The sequence below is a fragment of the Vicia villosa genome, linkage group LG2 (assembly GCF_029867415.1).
Source record: "Vicia villosa cultivar HV-30 ecotype Madison, WI linkage group LG2, Vvil1.0, whole genome shotgun sequence".
Lineage (NCBI taxonomy): Eukaryota > Viridiplantae > Streptophyta > Magnoliopsida > Fabales > Fabaceae > Vicia > Vicia villosa.
Window position 1 is genome coordinate 157,932,877 of NC_081181.1, and position 17,959 is coordinate 157,950,835.

The window sequence follows — 17,959 nt, forward strand, 5'->3', positions numbered from 1 at the left end:
TTTGTATACACGGGGCTCGGGACTTATACTTGGGGAGAGGCCCACTTGAGTTTATTCAAAAGCTATGTAAACAAGTATTTACAAAAGGGCTTGGGACTTATACCTACATGGAGGCCCATGGTATTTTTAGGAAGATTTAAAGAAAACCTTCATTTTTGATTTGTTATTCTAGGTTAAAAATCAAATTGATCGAGGTATGTACAAAAAGGTGTATGTACAATGAAATACCTAATTTCATGTAAGGGAATGGGACTTATACCTATATGGAGGCCCATGTTTTATTTTATAAAACATGGTTGATTGTTTTGTCAAAAAAAAAACGCGAGGTTTCGTCGTTTTGAAAACAGTTTGAAAGTTTTGTTTTGAAAGAAGTTTTCTGTTTAAAGAAAAACTGTACAAAGAAAAGGAAAGGGACTTATACTCTCTAATATTCGAGAGGCCCATTGTTTTGAAAAATCAATTGATCAATCCAAAAAGGTTTAATCAATAGTCTTTGAAAAGAAAACCAAAAAGAAAAGGTTTATTTGTTTTGAAAAACCGTGATCGCTTGTTTTAAAACGGTTTGAATTTTGACAAAAGTCAACTTAATTAAGATAAAACAAATTTTATGCTTAATTAAGACCTAAGTGATTAGGGTTTGATCACAAAATATTTACAAGTGATTAAGTTTTGAAAATTAAGTGAAAAAAACTATTTTTAAAGTATTAAAACATTTAAAAACAAGTCACTTTAAACTTAATAAAAACACATTAAATAAATATTTTTTTTGTGATTTTTTTGGATATTCATAAAATATATACATTAAATAAAGAGTGTAAAAAAAAATGAAGTAAAAATGATTAATTTTGATTGGTTAATTAATTAAGTGAAGTTGTGTAAAAAATGAAGAAAAATAAGTGTTAAAAAAATGGTTTTGTCTTCACAAGGGTTTGAACCCACGCACCCACGCTTGCCAACCAAAACAATGACCAACTGAGCTGCGCGCGCAGCTTGTAATATGCTTGCTTCCATTTAATTATATTTAAAAACGAATGTTTGAATTTTTTGAAGAAAAATGGCGCCAAGAACACACCCTAATTTGATTTTTGAAAATCTTTGAAACTGAACCAAATTGATCAAGTAGATAGTCTATCTCACTCGGTTTTTCATAAGGAACATGATGGTGATCTTTAATTTCATTTATTTTCATTCTAAGACCATCAATTTTCTGGAAATCGTGAAGAACCCTAATTCTGAGATTGATCATGAAATCGTGTATGTGCAAGATAAATAGCAATTGATTGAGGGTTAATGATCCATACACATGCAGAAACATGATGGCAAAGCAATATTTCATTTATGATGCATGTATGATAGAGTTTGATGTTCATAGCACTTACCTTAGAAACTTGCAAAACTGGAAATCGAATTCTGCAAAAGAGAGGTTCCAGATGTTGTTTGATGATCTGGATAGCTTCAATGGACCTTAGGGAACATGTTTGAATGCTTGGAATGAACTGGAAACCTCTTGATCAATCTATGGTACCCGATCTGCAGTATGGCTCAAGTGAGGATCAAGCTTGATGATTTTGATGTTTCAGATCATGGATGATGGTTGGAACAGTTCATATGAAGTATATGGATGATGTTTAGAAGGTTAGTTTGGACAGAATTGGCTTGGTATGGATTTTGGCATGATAAGGCTCTCTTTATGCATATATGGAAGTGAGGTAGTGATTTTGGAATTTAGGTGTTTTTGGGGTGTGTGAGGGGATCAAACACATCCCATATGATGTTTATGAGTTGTTGGAACCACCATCTTGGCCAGAACTTCAATGGTTTAGAGGTTGAGATTTCTACCTCTTTGAAAACTATGAAACTTGCAATTCAAGAAAGAAGAAGAAAACCTATGATTATGAGGTTTTGGTGTGAGTTTGAAGAGTGGAAATGATCTCTATTTATAGGCCAAGAGTTTTGAACTCAGACCTTTGCAAGTTGATCAAGGAGTGATGATTTGGCTTAAGAGATAAAATGGAATCTTTTACATTTAATGCAAAATGGTTAAAGTGACTTAACCATGGTTATTCTTCCAAGCTTCTTATCCTCTTCCATTCCGATCTTCAAATCAGAAAATATCTTTCAATTATTGCTTTGATGTGTCATTACTTGCATTAGAGGCCATATAGCATTGAAACTTAGTGAAAAATGGTGAAAATTCAAGCATAATGGTCACTAATGTCAAAATTCAAAACCATAGCTATGCTCCATATTTTTTCATGCTCTTGGACATTTTGGAAAGCTCATGTTGTGTACTTCAAAACCCTAGTTGAAAGTTTCTTCAAGACCTTTAAGGAAATGGGTGAAAAAGATCCATGAACTTTGAAGAAAGTGAGATTTTAAGTGAAATTTTCAAAAGATACCAACTTTGAAGCTCCATATCTCTTAAATGGTTGATCTTTTGGAAAATCATTTTATGTGACAAAGTTGTTCATTGGATCAAAATCTACAACTTTCATGTTGGAAGTTTTTTTCAGTTTGAAGGTGAAATTTTGAGTTATTCCCTTCCAAAGTTTGGAAAAAACCATTGAAAAACACTTAGAATTTTTCTAAGTATGGAAAGTCAAACTTTTGACTTTTTGATTCTTGATTGATTTTCTTGATTTTCCTTGATCAAATGACTTCATATATCATATATTGATGATTCAAAACTTCAAAAGTCATGGTTGACCAAAATTTCCAAAAAGTCAATGGTGATCTTGTACAGTTGACTTTTTCAGACGAATCGCGTTTCTGGAGATTTCAAATGAACAAGGCTATCCTCACCAAATGAATGGTATGAATGGATCACATTGAATTATTGGAGGACCTTGAGCCATTGTTTAAGTTGTGGCACCATGTTCTGATTAAAAAGTCAGTGGTTCAGGTGAATTAGGTCAAAAACCCTAATTGTCGACCTGATGAAATTGATGACTGTGGATCTTGAATTGAGATGTAATTTCCATTGGATATTGTCATAAGGATTATTTGAAGATGATTGAAACCTTTGAGTGATCCCCTGGGGATTTTTAGGGTTTCCCAAATGTGATCCCTGATTTCAGTCCCTGATAGTTCAAAAACCCTAATCTGATGATTTGAAATTTCACTGTTGATCAGTCCCTGTGTTGGAGATGTCTTGAGTCAATAGATTAGGTCAAAATGATTTACTTGGGGTCTTGAGGTCATGTCCCAAGTCATTAGGTCAAATCCTGAGCAAAAGTCAGGGGTATGCTATCTTCAGTCAAAACCCTAATCTGGTTGATTCAAAGTCCCTGAGCTTGTTGAAATGAATCTTTGAGGACCAAATGTTGACTGTTGATGAAGATGGTTCTTTTGAGATGAAGGGAGAATAAAACCCTAATTGATTGTTGCTTGTACTGATGAGTGACTTCTTGTTTAAATCCTGCTGAGTCACAAGTAGCAAACACAAGTTATGCAATTTGTTAGAGATGCAAATGATGCATATGCAAATGATATGAGGTGGTATCTTAGGTCAAAAATTGGGGTATGACAGTAATGATTTCTCTATTTCATCTAGGGGTGGCAAAACGGGCCGCCCGCCCCGCCCGCCGCCTGCCCCGCCTTATGCCCGCTAAAAAACGAGCGGGGCGGGCATGCCCGCCAAGTAAAATGGGCATAAAAGTCATGCCCGCCCTGCCAAGATGGCGGGTTGGCGGGCGGCGGGCTTACCCGCCTATTTTTATTTATATTTTTTTAATAGATTAATATGCTTTTTTTACCTTTTAATTAAACTTTTCACTTATTTTTTAAAACAATTTTTATTAAAAGCAACTTTTTAACAAATTTACTTAAAAAAATATTACATATATTTATAAATAAATATATAAAATAAACCATCAAGAATTAAAATTACTAGAATTAACTAAAAAAAGAGTGAATTTTGGAGGAGAGGCGGGTTTTGGCGGGCAGCGGGCTTTGGCGGGGCGGGTATGGCGGGCGGCAGGTTTTCGCGGGGCGAGTTTTGGCGAGCGGCGAGTCTAAAATCCCAACCCAACCCGCCATTTTTTGGCGGGTGGCGGGCCGGCCCGGTAGGCCACGGCCCGTTTTGCCACCCCTAATTTCATCGATCTAAACAACATCTATTACAATGAAAAATATTTCAAATAAGCATTGAATTTGACACAAAAATATTCATTATAATGTTAATATAATAAGCAACCATTCTTTTTTAACTTAATATGATATGCTTATACCCTATTTTGATTTTAGGTGTCTAATACTACTAATTTGTTTTTTTATTATTTAATTTTTTTAATTAAAATTCAAAATTCTTACTTGAAATAAAATATATTTTATAATTATTTAGACATTTAAATTACTAAAACAAAACAAAAAAATTTCAAAAAAAAGGATAAATAGTAGTCATGAAAAAATAATGATGAATAATAATCATAAAAAAATAATGGTAAATGGTAAAAATTTATACAATCATTTGGAATAAATTACAATTTTTTTATTGACAAATATTTTATTCGTATTTATAATATGTTTACTAATACTATTTAATGAGAATATATATAGTTTATTTGTTCAAGAAAGAATGATGGATTATCTTCCAATATAAAGTCTATGAGATGTGTATTATAATATGAGAAAATGGGTCATGCACTGACAGTGTAAAATATTTTTACACTGTCAACCAATCACCACCATGCATCCAATTAAAACATTCTTTTATTTTAAAAAAACTTTAATGACATGACACATTCATGACTTACTATTGGATGACAGTGTAAAACTATTTTACACTGTCAGTGCACTACCTTTTAACTCTTATAATATTTATGTTAGTTAACAATAATAATAAATATCAGCTTATAATTCATTATATTAAAAGTTTATATTTAATTTTAATTAATTTTTGATAATCTTTAATTATAAAATTAAATATATTTTTAATAAGATAACTTATGATTTGTTTAAATAATATTTCTATGAGCTTAAAGATAGTGTACTATCAGTGTAAAATATTTTACATGGTCAGTGTATCGTAACCCTTAAAAAGAAATACTTTATATGTGATTTAAAGAAAAAATAAACTTCTACAAAAATTAACGGTTATGATTTCACTCATAGTGTAAAACTGCTTTACACTATTGGTGTATTTATATTAAATCCATTATTCTATTTTCTAAATATGTTTAATCTTTTAATTGATATCTAATATGTATCTATCTATTAAACGGTATACCTTTTGAAATCCCCACTAAACTCTTATTAATCTATACTTACTTTTTTTGAATTTTGAATTACAAGAACAGATCTGTATAAACGTACTTAATTAAATGAATGTTTTTATCTTTTACCTATTATTTACCATTTCTTTTTACTTTATACATTAAATCTAATCACGTTCTCCATGCAAATATAAATAGTCACTTTACAACTTTCAATAAAAATTTAAATTAACATTCTGTTCAATGCTTATAGCAACAAAAAGTCCCCTAGAGAGTTAGGTATAAACTCTACCTCAACCTATTCCGCACCATATCTCCTCTTTCTTTCAATCCACCGCTTCAAATTTTCTATCTCTCTTTAACCAAACACAACCTTTCACCTTTAAGTTACAGTTTTTTTAAAAACTAGTCTGATACCTTTGCGTCCGCACGGGTATCCGTTGTGGCCGAGTTAATTTGTTCAATATAGATATTATTATATGTTCCTGTTAATATTAAATATTTTTATTAATAACTTTATGTTCCCGTTAATATTCAATATTTTTATCTGTAACTTCATTTTCCCGTTATTAGTAAATTTATTATGTTCCCATTAATATTCAATAGTTTGATCAATAATTTTATGTTCCCGTTAATATACAATATCTCAGTCACATTTACTTTCAATATTTAGTTCCCGCTAATATTCAATATTTTAATTAATAACTCCATATTTTCGTTAATATTCAATAGTTTGATCAATAACTTTATGTTCCGTTAATATACAATAACTTTGTGTTTTCGTTAATATTCGTTATTTTGTCAATAACTCTGTGTTCCCGTTAATATTTATTATTTTGATTATTAACTTTGTGTTCTCGTAAATATTCAAAATTTGTTCATGTTAATATTCATCTTTAGACTACTTTGGAGTTTTCATCTTATTTTAATATTACTTGATTTAAGAGTGCGAGAATTGGAGAATTTGAATTGGAATTGAATACAAAAAGAGGAAAATGAATTATTGAATTCAAAGTCAAAGCACATCACATTACATTTCAAAATTCAATGTTGTTGTTTTCAATTTGTAGCATGAGTCCAGCTCCACACCATTAGTTGAGTGAATTACATGATCAATCAATACAATCAAAATTACATGATAAATCTCAAAAACACATACACATGTTCAGCATAAACACAACAATAAGTGCACAATACATAACATGAATTTCCCTAAAGTCTAACTAACCATCCTTTTCTACTATCAATACACATAGCAAGAAACACTTCTCTCCAATTAGGATCCATATTTTTCCCCACAGCTTTCATATAAACATCATCAGTAACATCTTCGATCTCATCAAGAGCATTCCCACACTTAGTAATTAAACAACTGTGATTTACACTCTCTCTTTCAGCTAAAACAAAATCTAATTTAACCTTAGATGCTTCAACATATGTTAACAGTGCATTTATCATTGCATTTATCATCATATGAATTATGTGGATCTATATTTGTTGATTTTTGAGTTGATAAATAATGAAATTCTCCATCTGCAACATTTCTAATTTCCAATAACTTAATTAGATAATGCAACAGATTTGATTAATCTATCTATGAAATTAACTATAACAAAATTTTTAATATGAAACTGAAAAGATGAGATAGCGTAGTCGAAAGAGTGAAAGAGAAGAAAAGTGAAAGAATCTAATTCATTAGGCCCTTACACTTTCATCACGACCATCTTCATGCTTTCCATATGCCAAACCTTTGGGACCTTCCAAGTGCTTCACCTATTATGTCTATCCATCACCATATGATGAGCTCTCATGCCTCCGTTATAGTTTCACCAAACCTGCAAAGTCAGTGTAAACAAAACCACACATATATTCATTTCAAACACAAAGTATACATAGGATTTGAGGTAACCCTGCAAGTTCCAAACTTGATTGAACCTGTCCACAAGTTGCCGTTTCGAAATAGTTTGAAACAGGCCCATACCAAGAACATACATACCAGCTCAGCATTGCATATCAAAAACTAACATTTCCTATTGATACAAGCATACGAGACACACTTCCGTTCCACTCACGAACAACTGCGTACCTGCATGTATATACATACACACAATAAAAAACCAGCCCTTGCATCAGTTAATACACACACATTCATCCCAAAGCCAAACCTACATCATTCTTAAAACTCATACCATGTCCACCAACTCAAAATAGTTCATTCAATACAAAACCAAATAAACATTCAAACCTTGGCCTTTCAAAGTAGCCCCTTTAACACATTCAAAATAAGACATGTCTCAAAAGCTCATCATCAAAAAATCAAACAGTGCAGCAAAGCATTTAGGAGAAAACTTAGACCAGCAAGACATAACTTACCTTAAGCATCCTCGTCTTCACCCATACTTCGTTTTGTTCATTTACATCCGATGCCATGTTCATGAACCTATCCTTAACCAACTTGTACATGATAATTTAAGCAAGGGGTCAATATGATTAGGAGGAGTTGTTGTGTCCTCCAAAAGCATAACCTCATTGGCAGTTCTATCACAAGGTCGTAGACCAACTTTTCCATTTCTACACAACAGTGAGTATAAAGTAAAAGTACCACCTGCAAAAACATTGTTAATTAAAAGCTGATTCGATCGAACTATAAAGTAAGAGAATGAAATAGATTATGTACCTTCTTTATTATCGTCGAGATTATGTACCTAATTCAAGCTTAGTTAGAATTCTGCAACTCAATAAAATTCCAAGCACCATTCAATACGATTCAAGCTCATGAAAGATGTTATGGTGTAAATGCAAATTTGAGTCATGGTGTTTTTTTAAATTTGGCAACAGAGCGAGAGAAAATGAAACACAGTGGTCAATAGATAGTAGCAACTAAATTGTCACAAAGCTACCTACACTATACAGTCTACGCCAGGTACGTCAAGTCCACGTGCCGCAACATCCGTACTCAAAAGAATTCCATTTGAGAGGTATGTAAATGAAGATAGTGCTTTCTCTCACAGTCTATTATGGAAAACAAATAAATAAATAAGTATGTGGTTAATTCTAATTAAGATATCCATAACTTTTATACCCCAAAATTTGCCCACCTCATTTCATCTTCAATGACCCAAGGCTCAAGGGTTTACTCAAGGCACTCTCCTAATCAAGGACCTCCTGAACTAGGGTTTTGCATCCTCTTAAGAAAATTGATGGATCAAGGTCTCCAATGGATTTAATATGGTCCATTAGGGTTCACATTATCTCCATGTCAAAATTCAAGCTTCAATTCCAAAGATTGCTTATTCAACTGCTCAGATGATCAACAGTCGACTAGTTTGACCTAAAAGTCAACTATGGTCAAATCACAGTCAAAACTCCTGATTTTTGGTCAACATCCTTCTTTTGAAGTTTCATTCATCATTTGATCAAAGGTTGATCATGATTCATCAAGGAAAAGCTTCAAAATCAACAAGGTTCAAAGTTGCTAAATTAGGGTTTTGATTTAAAAAAGTCAACTGAACTTTGACCAGCCATAACTTTCACATGGAATATCAAAAATTTCTCACTCAAAGCCTATTTTGAAGGAAATTGGATTCCCTACAACTTTGACTCTCACATGCCAAGGCCAGAAATGCTTCATTTGAGAGATATGGTACAAAAGATTATAGGTCCTTTTCAAAAGTCAACCAAAAGCAGTTTTTTGTCAAAGGACATATCATCAAGATAAAATCTTCAAATGAGAAAAAGGTTCCAAAGTGGATTATAGAGGACATCTTGAGGTTTCCAAAAAGTCTTAGAACTCTTTTATATCTTAAAAATTGAGGGAGTTATGCCTTATCAAAGTTAGGCAATTTTGAAGGAAAAATGTGAAATAAAAGTGGTTCAAATTGGAGTTTCTTGCAAATGGGACTAACTTTTTAAGCTCTAACCTTGATCCACAAGTTATCCAAGTCATCAAATTCATTTGCCACGAATTAGTAAATTTTATTTGATTTTATATGGTTTTTTATTTGAATTAGTAAATGATGATTAAAAGTTATATAAATCAAGTAAAAATCAAATATTTGATTGTGGGCCTCATAATGATCAAATTCAATCAACATTTATACCATATTACCAATCTAATTTCGTACCTAAGTGATTGGAAAGAGATTGGTGCAAGATTGAACAAAATTGGAAAGTTCCATGAATCAAATTTCACAAATTCTCCATGAGTGATCCAAAGATATTTTGGGCCTTTTGTTTGACCTAATATGTTCCATTATAAATATAGAACATAACACAATGCATTAGGGGTCGATTTTCTGGAAAAAAAAAAGAGCCTCCTTCAAGAACACAAAAATTGATCAAAAACTTGAATTCGGTTTTAGGGAATTAGGAAGTTTCAAAGGGATTTGAAGATTGAAAAATGTTCCTTGGATCATTCTGAAGCGATTGGGATTGGTGCACTACATCAACACCCCCATAATCACCTCCATATAAGCCCAAGTTTGTCTATTTAAACTTGAAGTCGATTATGATCATTCATGCATCCTCAATGATTTTTGCTTGCATATTGTGGTTTGCTTTAGTGCTCTGAACGTTTCTGGGCATTTACTTCGGTGTTTGCATGATTTGAACGAGTTTCACCATTGTTAGGTCGAGTGAGCTCAAATTGGGGGTTTGCGTTTTAGATAAAATTAGAAGGAATTAAGGGTAGCATTGGGTTCGTGAGACCTGAACGAAGAGAATGGCATGGGTGCGAAAAATTTCTATTGCTTGTATGTTATTTAATATTGAATAGGTTAATTTGCTATAAGACGAATTCATAGCAAATTCGTAGCTAAATTTGCAGAGGAATTCAGGATTTTATGAAGAAGATGATGGCGTGGCATCATCTGGTTTGTCCATTTGAATCTCGCGCGCGTTTTATTTTGGTATTTTCTAGTTTATATATGTTACGTTAGGCGCGTTTTGTTAAACGAATGCATCGTTGGCTGAGTGGTAGAGGAGAGCGCTTGTGAGGGGGAAGGCGTGGGTTCGAACCCCCCCTCCAACATTATTTTTATTGAAACATTTGGTTTCTCAATTGCATGCTACGCCTCCCAAGTTGTCCACCATACACCTCAGATCTGACCATAGGATTCTCCATACACTTGGATCTAACGCCCCAGATTTGATTTCCACGTTATAAACCCTCAATCTAACCATACTTAATCAAAATCTATTAATTCTATTTATTTGTTTTATTATTTTTATATAATTATGTAATTAAGTTTAAATTATTATTTATATTTATAATTTGATTTTTTAATTGAATTAATAATATAATTAATATTGAGATTTTATTTATTGTTCGTTTCGATCGAATTAATCGGTCCCGATGATTAATATTCGATTATTTAATTACTAAGGGTTTTAACCGATTCAATTGGTTACGATGATTAGTAATCTTCATAAATTCGTTATTTGTTTTAATCAAACCTATTGATTACGATAATTAACGATAATTAATTTCCTTCTAATAATCTATTAAAACATATTTATTTGCTAATGGTGATAATCGAATCAATCGATCAGAATAATTGGCAATTCTTTATTTTATTTGTTAATTATGGTGATCAAATCTATTGATCATCGCGATTAATGGAACATATAATAATCAGGGTTGTACGCCACATCAAAACACAAATCCCTTTCAAAACTGCGAATTTCAAAACTGCGAATTTGATAAGGTAATTCAAAATACCTTACAAACTACGAATTTTTGAAACTGCGATAAGGTAATTCAAAATACCTTCACACATTCATACTAATTCTAAGGCGTACAACCCTGCCCCAAACTACGTTGACTCTGATCCTCCCTAAGGAGGTACATAGGAACTTGGCAACAAGGCGAGTCCCCTTCCCCAAAACCTCAATTAGGCTTAAATCTCACTTTTCACCCTATTCATTTTCTTAGCTATACACCCTAAACCTTATCATAATACTCTTACAAACCTTAAATGCAAACCTTAGGAAAGGGTTAAGGGTGCCTAATACCTTCCCTTGACCTGATTATAATAACTTACCCAGAATTCACTATAACTTCGTAGGGTTTCCTATTCGCCCTGGTAGAATAGGCGGCGACTCTAAATATCTAAATTTTTAGAGCAGGTTGCTACAGCTGGGGACTCCACTATGGATAAAAAAATGGTGAATTATTATGCTCCTAGGTTTGGTTTAAGGTTTAGGGTACAGGTTAATTATCAGGGTTTGGCTAAATTTTCAGGGTTAGGATTTTGGGGTTAGGGTTTAGGTTTTATTAAATATTTAATTCTCTATTTATTTATTTATTTACAGTTTTTATTTACAGTAATTTTTACAGTAATTTAAATAAATATTCACTTGTTTAATTGCATATTTGTTCTTACTATATTTTTTGGGTTATATATAAATTGTTGTTAAAACCTAAGTGTGGGAATTATCCTTAAGACCAGGGGAGACTTGCATCGCCTAATTCAATGACAACTCCAATGCATCAAAACAGCAGACACACTTGAAGTGCTTCAGGACTGCTCGTTCATTCACCTTGCATTTCATAGGGAATCAATTGAGATATAAATGGAACTCCTCAAATAACTACCAATTTTAGTCAAACATTTCTTTCAATTTTAGATGAATGAACTATCTATCATATGTTCATAAATGACAATCAAAGGTATGCATACCAAGAAGGAAAGTTCTTTATCTAGCCAGTTCACAAAGGCAACCAGGTGATTGACATCGGTAAAGGAGGATGCTCTAACTTCAGTTGCCAAGGATGTGACAAAATCACCTTGTGTTTCTACATCAGCTTTCACCTTGATACAGTAATAAAATACATGTATCAGATTCAAGAAGTACGTCAATGGGATTAACTAAATTAGAAAACATCATAAAACAACATCATCACTAACAAAAAGACAAAGTAGTAACATCAAATTCATCATCACCAGACATATGAAGCAACATCTGTAGGATGACTTTGATTTCTTTTTCGACTTTATCTAGGGCTTCGTAAGTATGGCTGTTGATAACGGATCGGTCATAAAATAATCATCCATAGAACAAATTTGTGGAGCATCACCACCATTCTCAACTTCTAGATCACGCAACATCTTTGCCAAGTAACTCTTACCCGTTGAAGATTGCTTCTTCTGCAACCTCCCTCTCAGCTGCCTGATCTTTGCTTCCACTCTTGCAGAGAATCCAATCTTTGTTTCTTGTCTTGCTTTAGACCGCTCCCTCGTCCACATGTGTTGATCTTCAATGTCCTTCTTGTAGTACTTGATTTCTTGGATAATGTGATGATCCATGGGATTAAAACACCTTTGAAATGATATATGGCCAAGATACGGAATTTCCTGACCTGTTTAGATCGACCATTTCATCGACCAATGCTGGTTCTTATTACATGTCATGTTTTAGCACCCACACCATCATTGATATCAGGTTCACTTTCCTGCAAAGTATAAAACAGTGGCAACTGAGTTGATTGAAAAATAAACAAAGAAATAATAAAATTGCAGGAAACAGATAGTAAACTTCAATAGTTTTATTACATCAGACACATACCTTTGCTATCAGTAGGAGGAGCCCTTGGAGTCTGACGTGCTCAGGGGCGGAGCCCATGCCCAACTAGCCCGGGCAGGCGCCCAGGCTCAACCCCTATTTTCTTTGTACTCCCTCAATTTAATAGTCGATTTTTAGACAAAATCAGGGGGAAAATTAGGGACAAAATTAGTAAAAGTAGGGTGTGAAAATTTAAACAGATGAATAATCAATGGTGTAAAGTTTTTGCCTAGGCTGCATAAAATTCCTGACTCCACCACCTGCTTGTCATAGCCATTCATTTTGAACAGAATAAAAGCAAATCATGGGAAAGATCCGGCAATATTCTGCGACCTTAATAATAGAGAGAAATGTGGTGCAGGGACAACAACATGTATGTCTCCACCCTGTGCAAGACAAAAAACAATTTTCACAACCCAACAAACCATAAACAGAAACACAACATGGGAATAACAAAGTAAATTACCGCTATGTCAACTAATATCATCTCAAAATACTTCCTGTTGTTAGATACAACCTTCCATTTGTGATGCACTCGAACAAAAACCTTCCACAACTCTTTAGTATTGTTGATGTCGCAGAGTTTCGCCACTGGTCTGGCCATAATTTCGTAGCAGTTGGCACAAGCAGGGAAGTTTGAGGGTTGGGATATGAAGATGAATACGTGAAACATGTTATAAATATCACACTGAGTAGCATTATTGAGATTGGAGCAGTTGAAACTTTTCATTTGCATAACTGCTGCATGTGGAAGTTGGAGGGATGGATTATTAACTGCTGATGCATGTTAGAAACTGATGAACATTTGAGAAGCCAAAAGAGTGGTGACGTGGATGCACCAGGTTGAAAGTTGAAGAAGAAAATTCCTTGCTACCATGAAGCCACGTGTCGCAGCTAGAGGAGTTGTTGAAAAAGATAGAATTTTCTTATATTATAGATTTCAATATAAAGAAAAACTTTATGGTACGTGCATCACATAACTCAAAATTTAAAACGAAAATTTTCTAAATGATTTTTACATAAAAACAAAAAATTAAAAACTATTTTTTTTCAATCAATACTTCTGATTTGGTTATTGGTCAATTTTTATTATCAATATATACTTTTTAAAATAATTAAATTCATTAATTCTGGTCAATTTCTTAATATTTGTTTTGAAAACTATTTGTTTAAAATTATTTATTCAACTTCTTAATATTATGTTACCATTTATAATTAATGCACATTAAAAATATATATTAAGTATACTAAACAATATGTGTAATATTATTATAAAATTTTACTAGATAATTATTATGATTTTTATTTTTTTTCTAATTATTATAATTTTGGTTTTTTGTAACGCTAATAATAAGTAATTATTAGATTTTATTTATGAGGTAGATGGATAATATTGAGCAATAATAAGTATTTAAATCTTCAATACAAAGTCATAAACATTTTTTTAATATCTAAATTAGGTTAATAAAACAATTATTTTAATATAATTTTAATTACACTATCTAAATTGATTTTTTTAAATTGAAGTTTTATAAACAATTAATTTAATTTTTAATTATTATCATTATATTTTTATCAAACATACTAAACTTTATATAAATTTAAAATTATTATTAGTTATATTTTTTTAAAAAATTATTATATTTCTATCTAAAATTATTCAATGAAATATTAAATAATTTTAAATTTTATAAATATTATAAATTTTTTAGAGTTAGACGTCTATTATGAAATTCCTCTAGACAAAAAATAGAAAAAATATAAATATGAACTAAATTTTCTAGATATCATGGAGTGTAGATATTCATTTAGAACTGAAAGTTGACGGAGGCTGTCATATATGGTAGGTTTGTAAAAATTGTAAATATGATATAGTAAGAAAGATTTAAAACTGATATTTGAACGGAGGCTGTTATAAATTTTAGGTTTGGAAAAATTGACTAATATTTGCGGTAGTGAAAGCTTTTTCTCCTCCTTTCAAGGTGTCGTGGCAGGTTTGTACCAGGTGGATTAACTGTATCAACATAACGACTAACATGTCATTTATTGCAACTCATATTTTCAGAGAGGAAAACAGCTTTGCAGACTCTCTAGCTAATATAGGACTTACGGTTCCTGAATATATTAATTATATTTTGATTCTTGATTTTTTTGAGAGCTTATTTTGTTAAGAATAGGCTTGGTTTGCCGTTCTTTAGGTTTTGTTCTCCTTGAGTGGGTTTTGGTGTAGTCTCCCACTCATTTTGTATTATCTTTTTGTTGTTGTTATATAATTTTATTCAAAAAAAAAATTAAATGTTATTTGAATCGAAAAAATAATTTTATTCAAATTTATAGTTTTACCATTAACTCATATGGATTCAGCTGAGTTTTGTTAACTCATATGAATTCACGGGTCGATGTAAACGTATATATGAGATACTAGTCCTAGACTATTCATTTTAATTCCAATTTTTTAAATATTTCTCTAGTTGTTTTAAATATGTGTAAATACGAATCAATACTTAAAAGTTGGTGCATATTATTAGCATATATTTGTAACTATGTCAATGTTAACCAATTGAATTGAATTCAAACTTTATAAATGATGATTTCGTATACATGTGATCTGAATCCAGATAGAATCCGATAACACATATTTCTTACTAGTACTACCTTTAAAAATTCTGCCAACCTTTTAAAAAAACTATTTTCCACAAAAGATAAGTTCAAATAAAAAAATATATTTCAAAAAAAAATTCAAAATGAGTAAAAAAAATAATTTACAAATTCATAACTTTTTGAATTCATAATTTAATTAAAAATATTTATATAAATAAATATAATTTTAAAACATCTATCGAAAGAATAGTTTTTACCTTTTCAAAACAACTGTTTACAAATTCAAGTTAATAATGTTTTTATTTAAAGAAAAGAAGAAATGTTTTGGAAAATAACATAAGTTATCCAAACAAATTCTTAAAAACAATTGATACATTAAAATAATACCAAAAAGATAATTACAAATATCCACCGTTGAGTTTTGACATGTAAAACACATAGTGTATGAAAACAACTTTGTAGTGGTCAAGAAATATAAACAAAACAAAAAAAAACTTAGAATTCATAATTTTTATTCTTCATTCAACACAAACTTCAATGCATAATAGATTTATCAAGTTACACAACAAGAGTACTATTCTCTTCAACTAGTAGTTTCCCTTCTATAGCATGATCTCTCCAAGTATAACATATTTCAGATACCTCAGTTGTCCTACATGGTGCATATTTATTTATCTTCCAATTACATTTGCTGCATATATAATGATCTCTTACTTCATTATAAATGTCAACGTAATGAGACTCATTATCCCATGTAAAATGACAAAAGTATAAAGCTATTCGCAAAAAAGCCACCGGCTGAAAATCAAATGCATAATTTTCTCCAAATTTCAATGAATGAGACCCAAGATCATGCTTTTTATCTTGACAATGAACACCAAGCTGAACATCACTTATGTTGTTGATAATGGAAATGTATACTCTATGTGGAGTTATATTATTTGGAGCCCAAGGAAGCCTTTGAGTTTTCAGACCATTTGTGACTTTAAATGAAACAATAATAGTTATCAACATTGAGAGTGATAAGACAATTTTGGAAGCAGAAAGTGCCATGCTTTACAATAGAGTAATTGATATAGTAATGCTGAAATATATGATATTCCTTCGTTCCTATTTATAAGCAAATTTTAACTTTTTACATTCATTGAATAAATGATATATTTAGTCTTCATATTATCCAAATACAGTTTTTATTCAATGAATCTAAAAAATTAAAATTTGCTTATAAATAGAAATAGAGGGAATATGTATTTATATATAATTATTTTGGTCACTATTTCAACTAAAAATTAATTTTTTAATTCATTAAATAAATAATATTTAATGTACCCGACATTAATTAATTTAAGCAATGTTTTCATACCGGTCATCAAACCAGAGAGGGTACTGGGTCACTGGTTCTTTGGTTGAACCATTGGATCACTGGTCGAACCGCATGACTAAATCAGATTAAAATGGATAACTCGGTTGAATAAACCGGTCTCTATTGAGATATTATGGGTCTGTTTGGTAAAAATAATGGGTGTCTGATAAGCTAGCTTATAGCTTATAATTGATGGCTGATGACTGGTGACTGGTGACTTATAGCTTATAGCGGATGGTTGAGACTGATAGCTTATAAGCTCATTGTAGTGTTTGGTAAAATTAGCGGTTCAATGTAAAATGACATAAAAAATATTTAATATATAATTATTTTATTTTAAATTAAAATAAATTATAAGGGTTAAAAATGTTTTTTAATTAAAATAATAAGGATAAAAAGGAAGAAAATATAATAAGCTATAAGACATAAGCTAAAACGCTATTTGAAATAGCGTATGAAAAATAAGCTATAAGCTGGTAAAATAAGCTATAAGTTTGTGATGAAAAGACCGTTACCAAACAGGTCTAAATTATCATATGAGCTTATAAGACATAAGACATAAGTTATAAGCTCGAAAACATGTCTTACCAAACATAGCCTATATATTTATTAAATCGGTCGAACCAGATGACTTAGTCTCTAAAAAATATCACAACACCTACAAAAATTTATAATTTTAAAATATCATAATTTCACATGTTTATTTTTTACATTCAAATTCTAAATATAATCACCACTCACAACAAAATAATACAAAATATAAATTTAAATAAATTTTAAATCAAGTTTAATTGCAAACAGGGAAAAATTGTTCCAAATAAGGTTTGAATAAAGTTTAATTATATTTTTTATAAAAAAATCTTAAAAACGGCGTCGTTTTGGCCGGAAAAAAATATGCATTTGAACCACCGGTTTTTTAAAACCGCCGGTGCACCAGTTTTCACCGGTTCATTAGCATATATGGTCCAACAATCAGATCAGACCGATGACCCCTCCGATTTCCGGTCTGACCGGCCCGACCGACCGGTTCGGTCCGATTTTTAAAATACTGAATTTAAGGCTCCTCTAACCCGTGTCTTTGGACACTGAATAAGAACATTAAATGAACTTTAATTATATTTTTAATTTTAAAAAAAATAGAGTGAAGATTTTAGTCCCTCACAAAAAATGTAGAGGTCGGATTAGTCTCTGAGAAAAAAAAGTCCCTATTAAATCCCTT

General features: G+C 31.4%; 1 protein-coding gene across 1 annotated transcript; it reads right to left on the bottom strand.

The window, feature by feature from the left end:
* Positions 1-15,935: 15,935 nt before the first annotated feature.
* Positions 15,936-16,430, bottom strand: LOC131650433 (S-protein homolog 5-like). Its single transcript, XM_058920143.1, has one exon. It carries the CDS (start codon positions 16,428-16,430, stop codon positions 15,936-15,938), a length of 495 nt encoding a protein of 164 aa, XP_058776126.1.
* Positions 16,431-17,959: the final 1,529 nt, after the last annotated feature.

Excerpts from the sequence above, each read along its gene's own strand:
- LOC131650433 (XM_058920143.1), bottom strand. The coding sequence starts at position 16,430 with ATGGCACTTTCTGCTTCCAAAATTGTCTTATCACTCTCAATGTTGATA.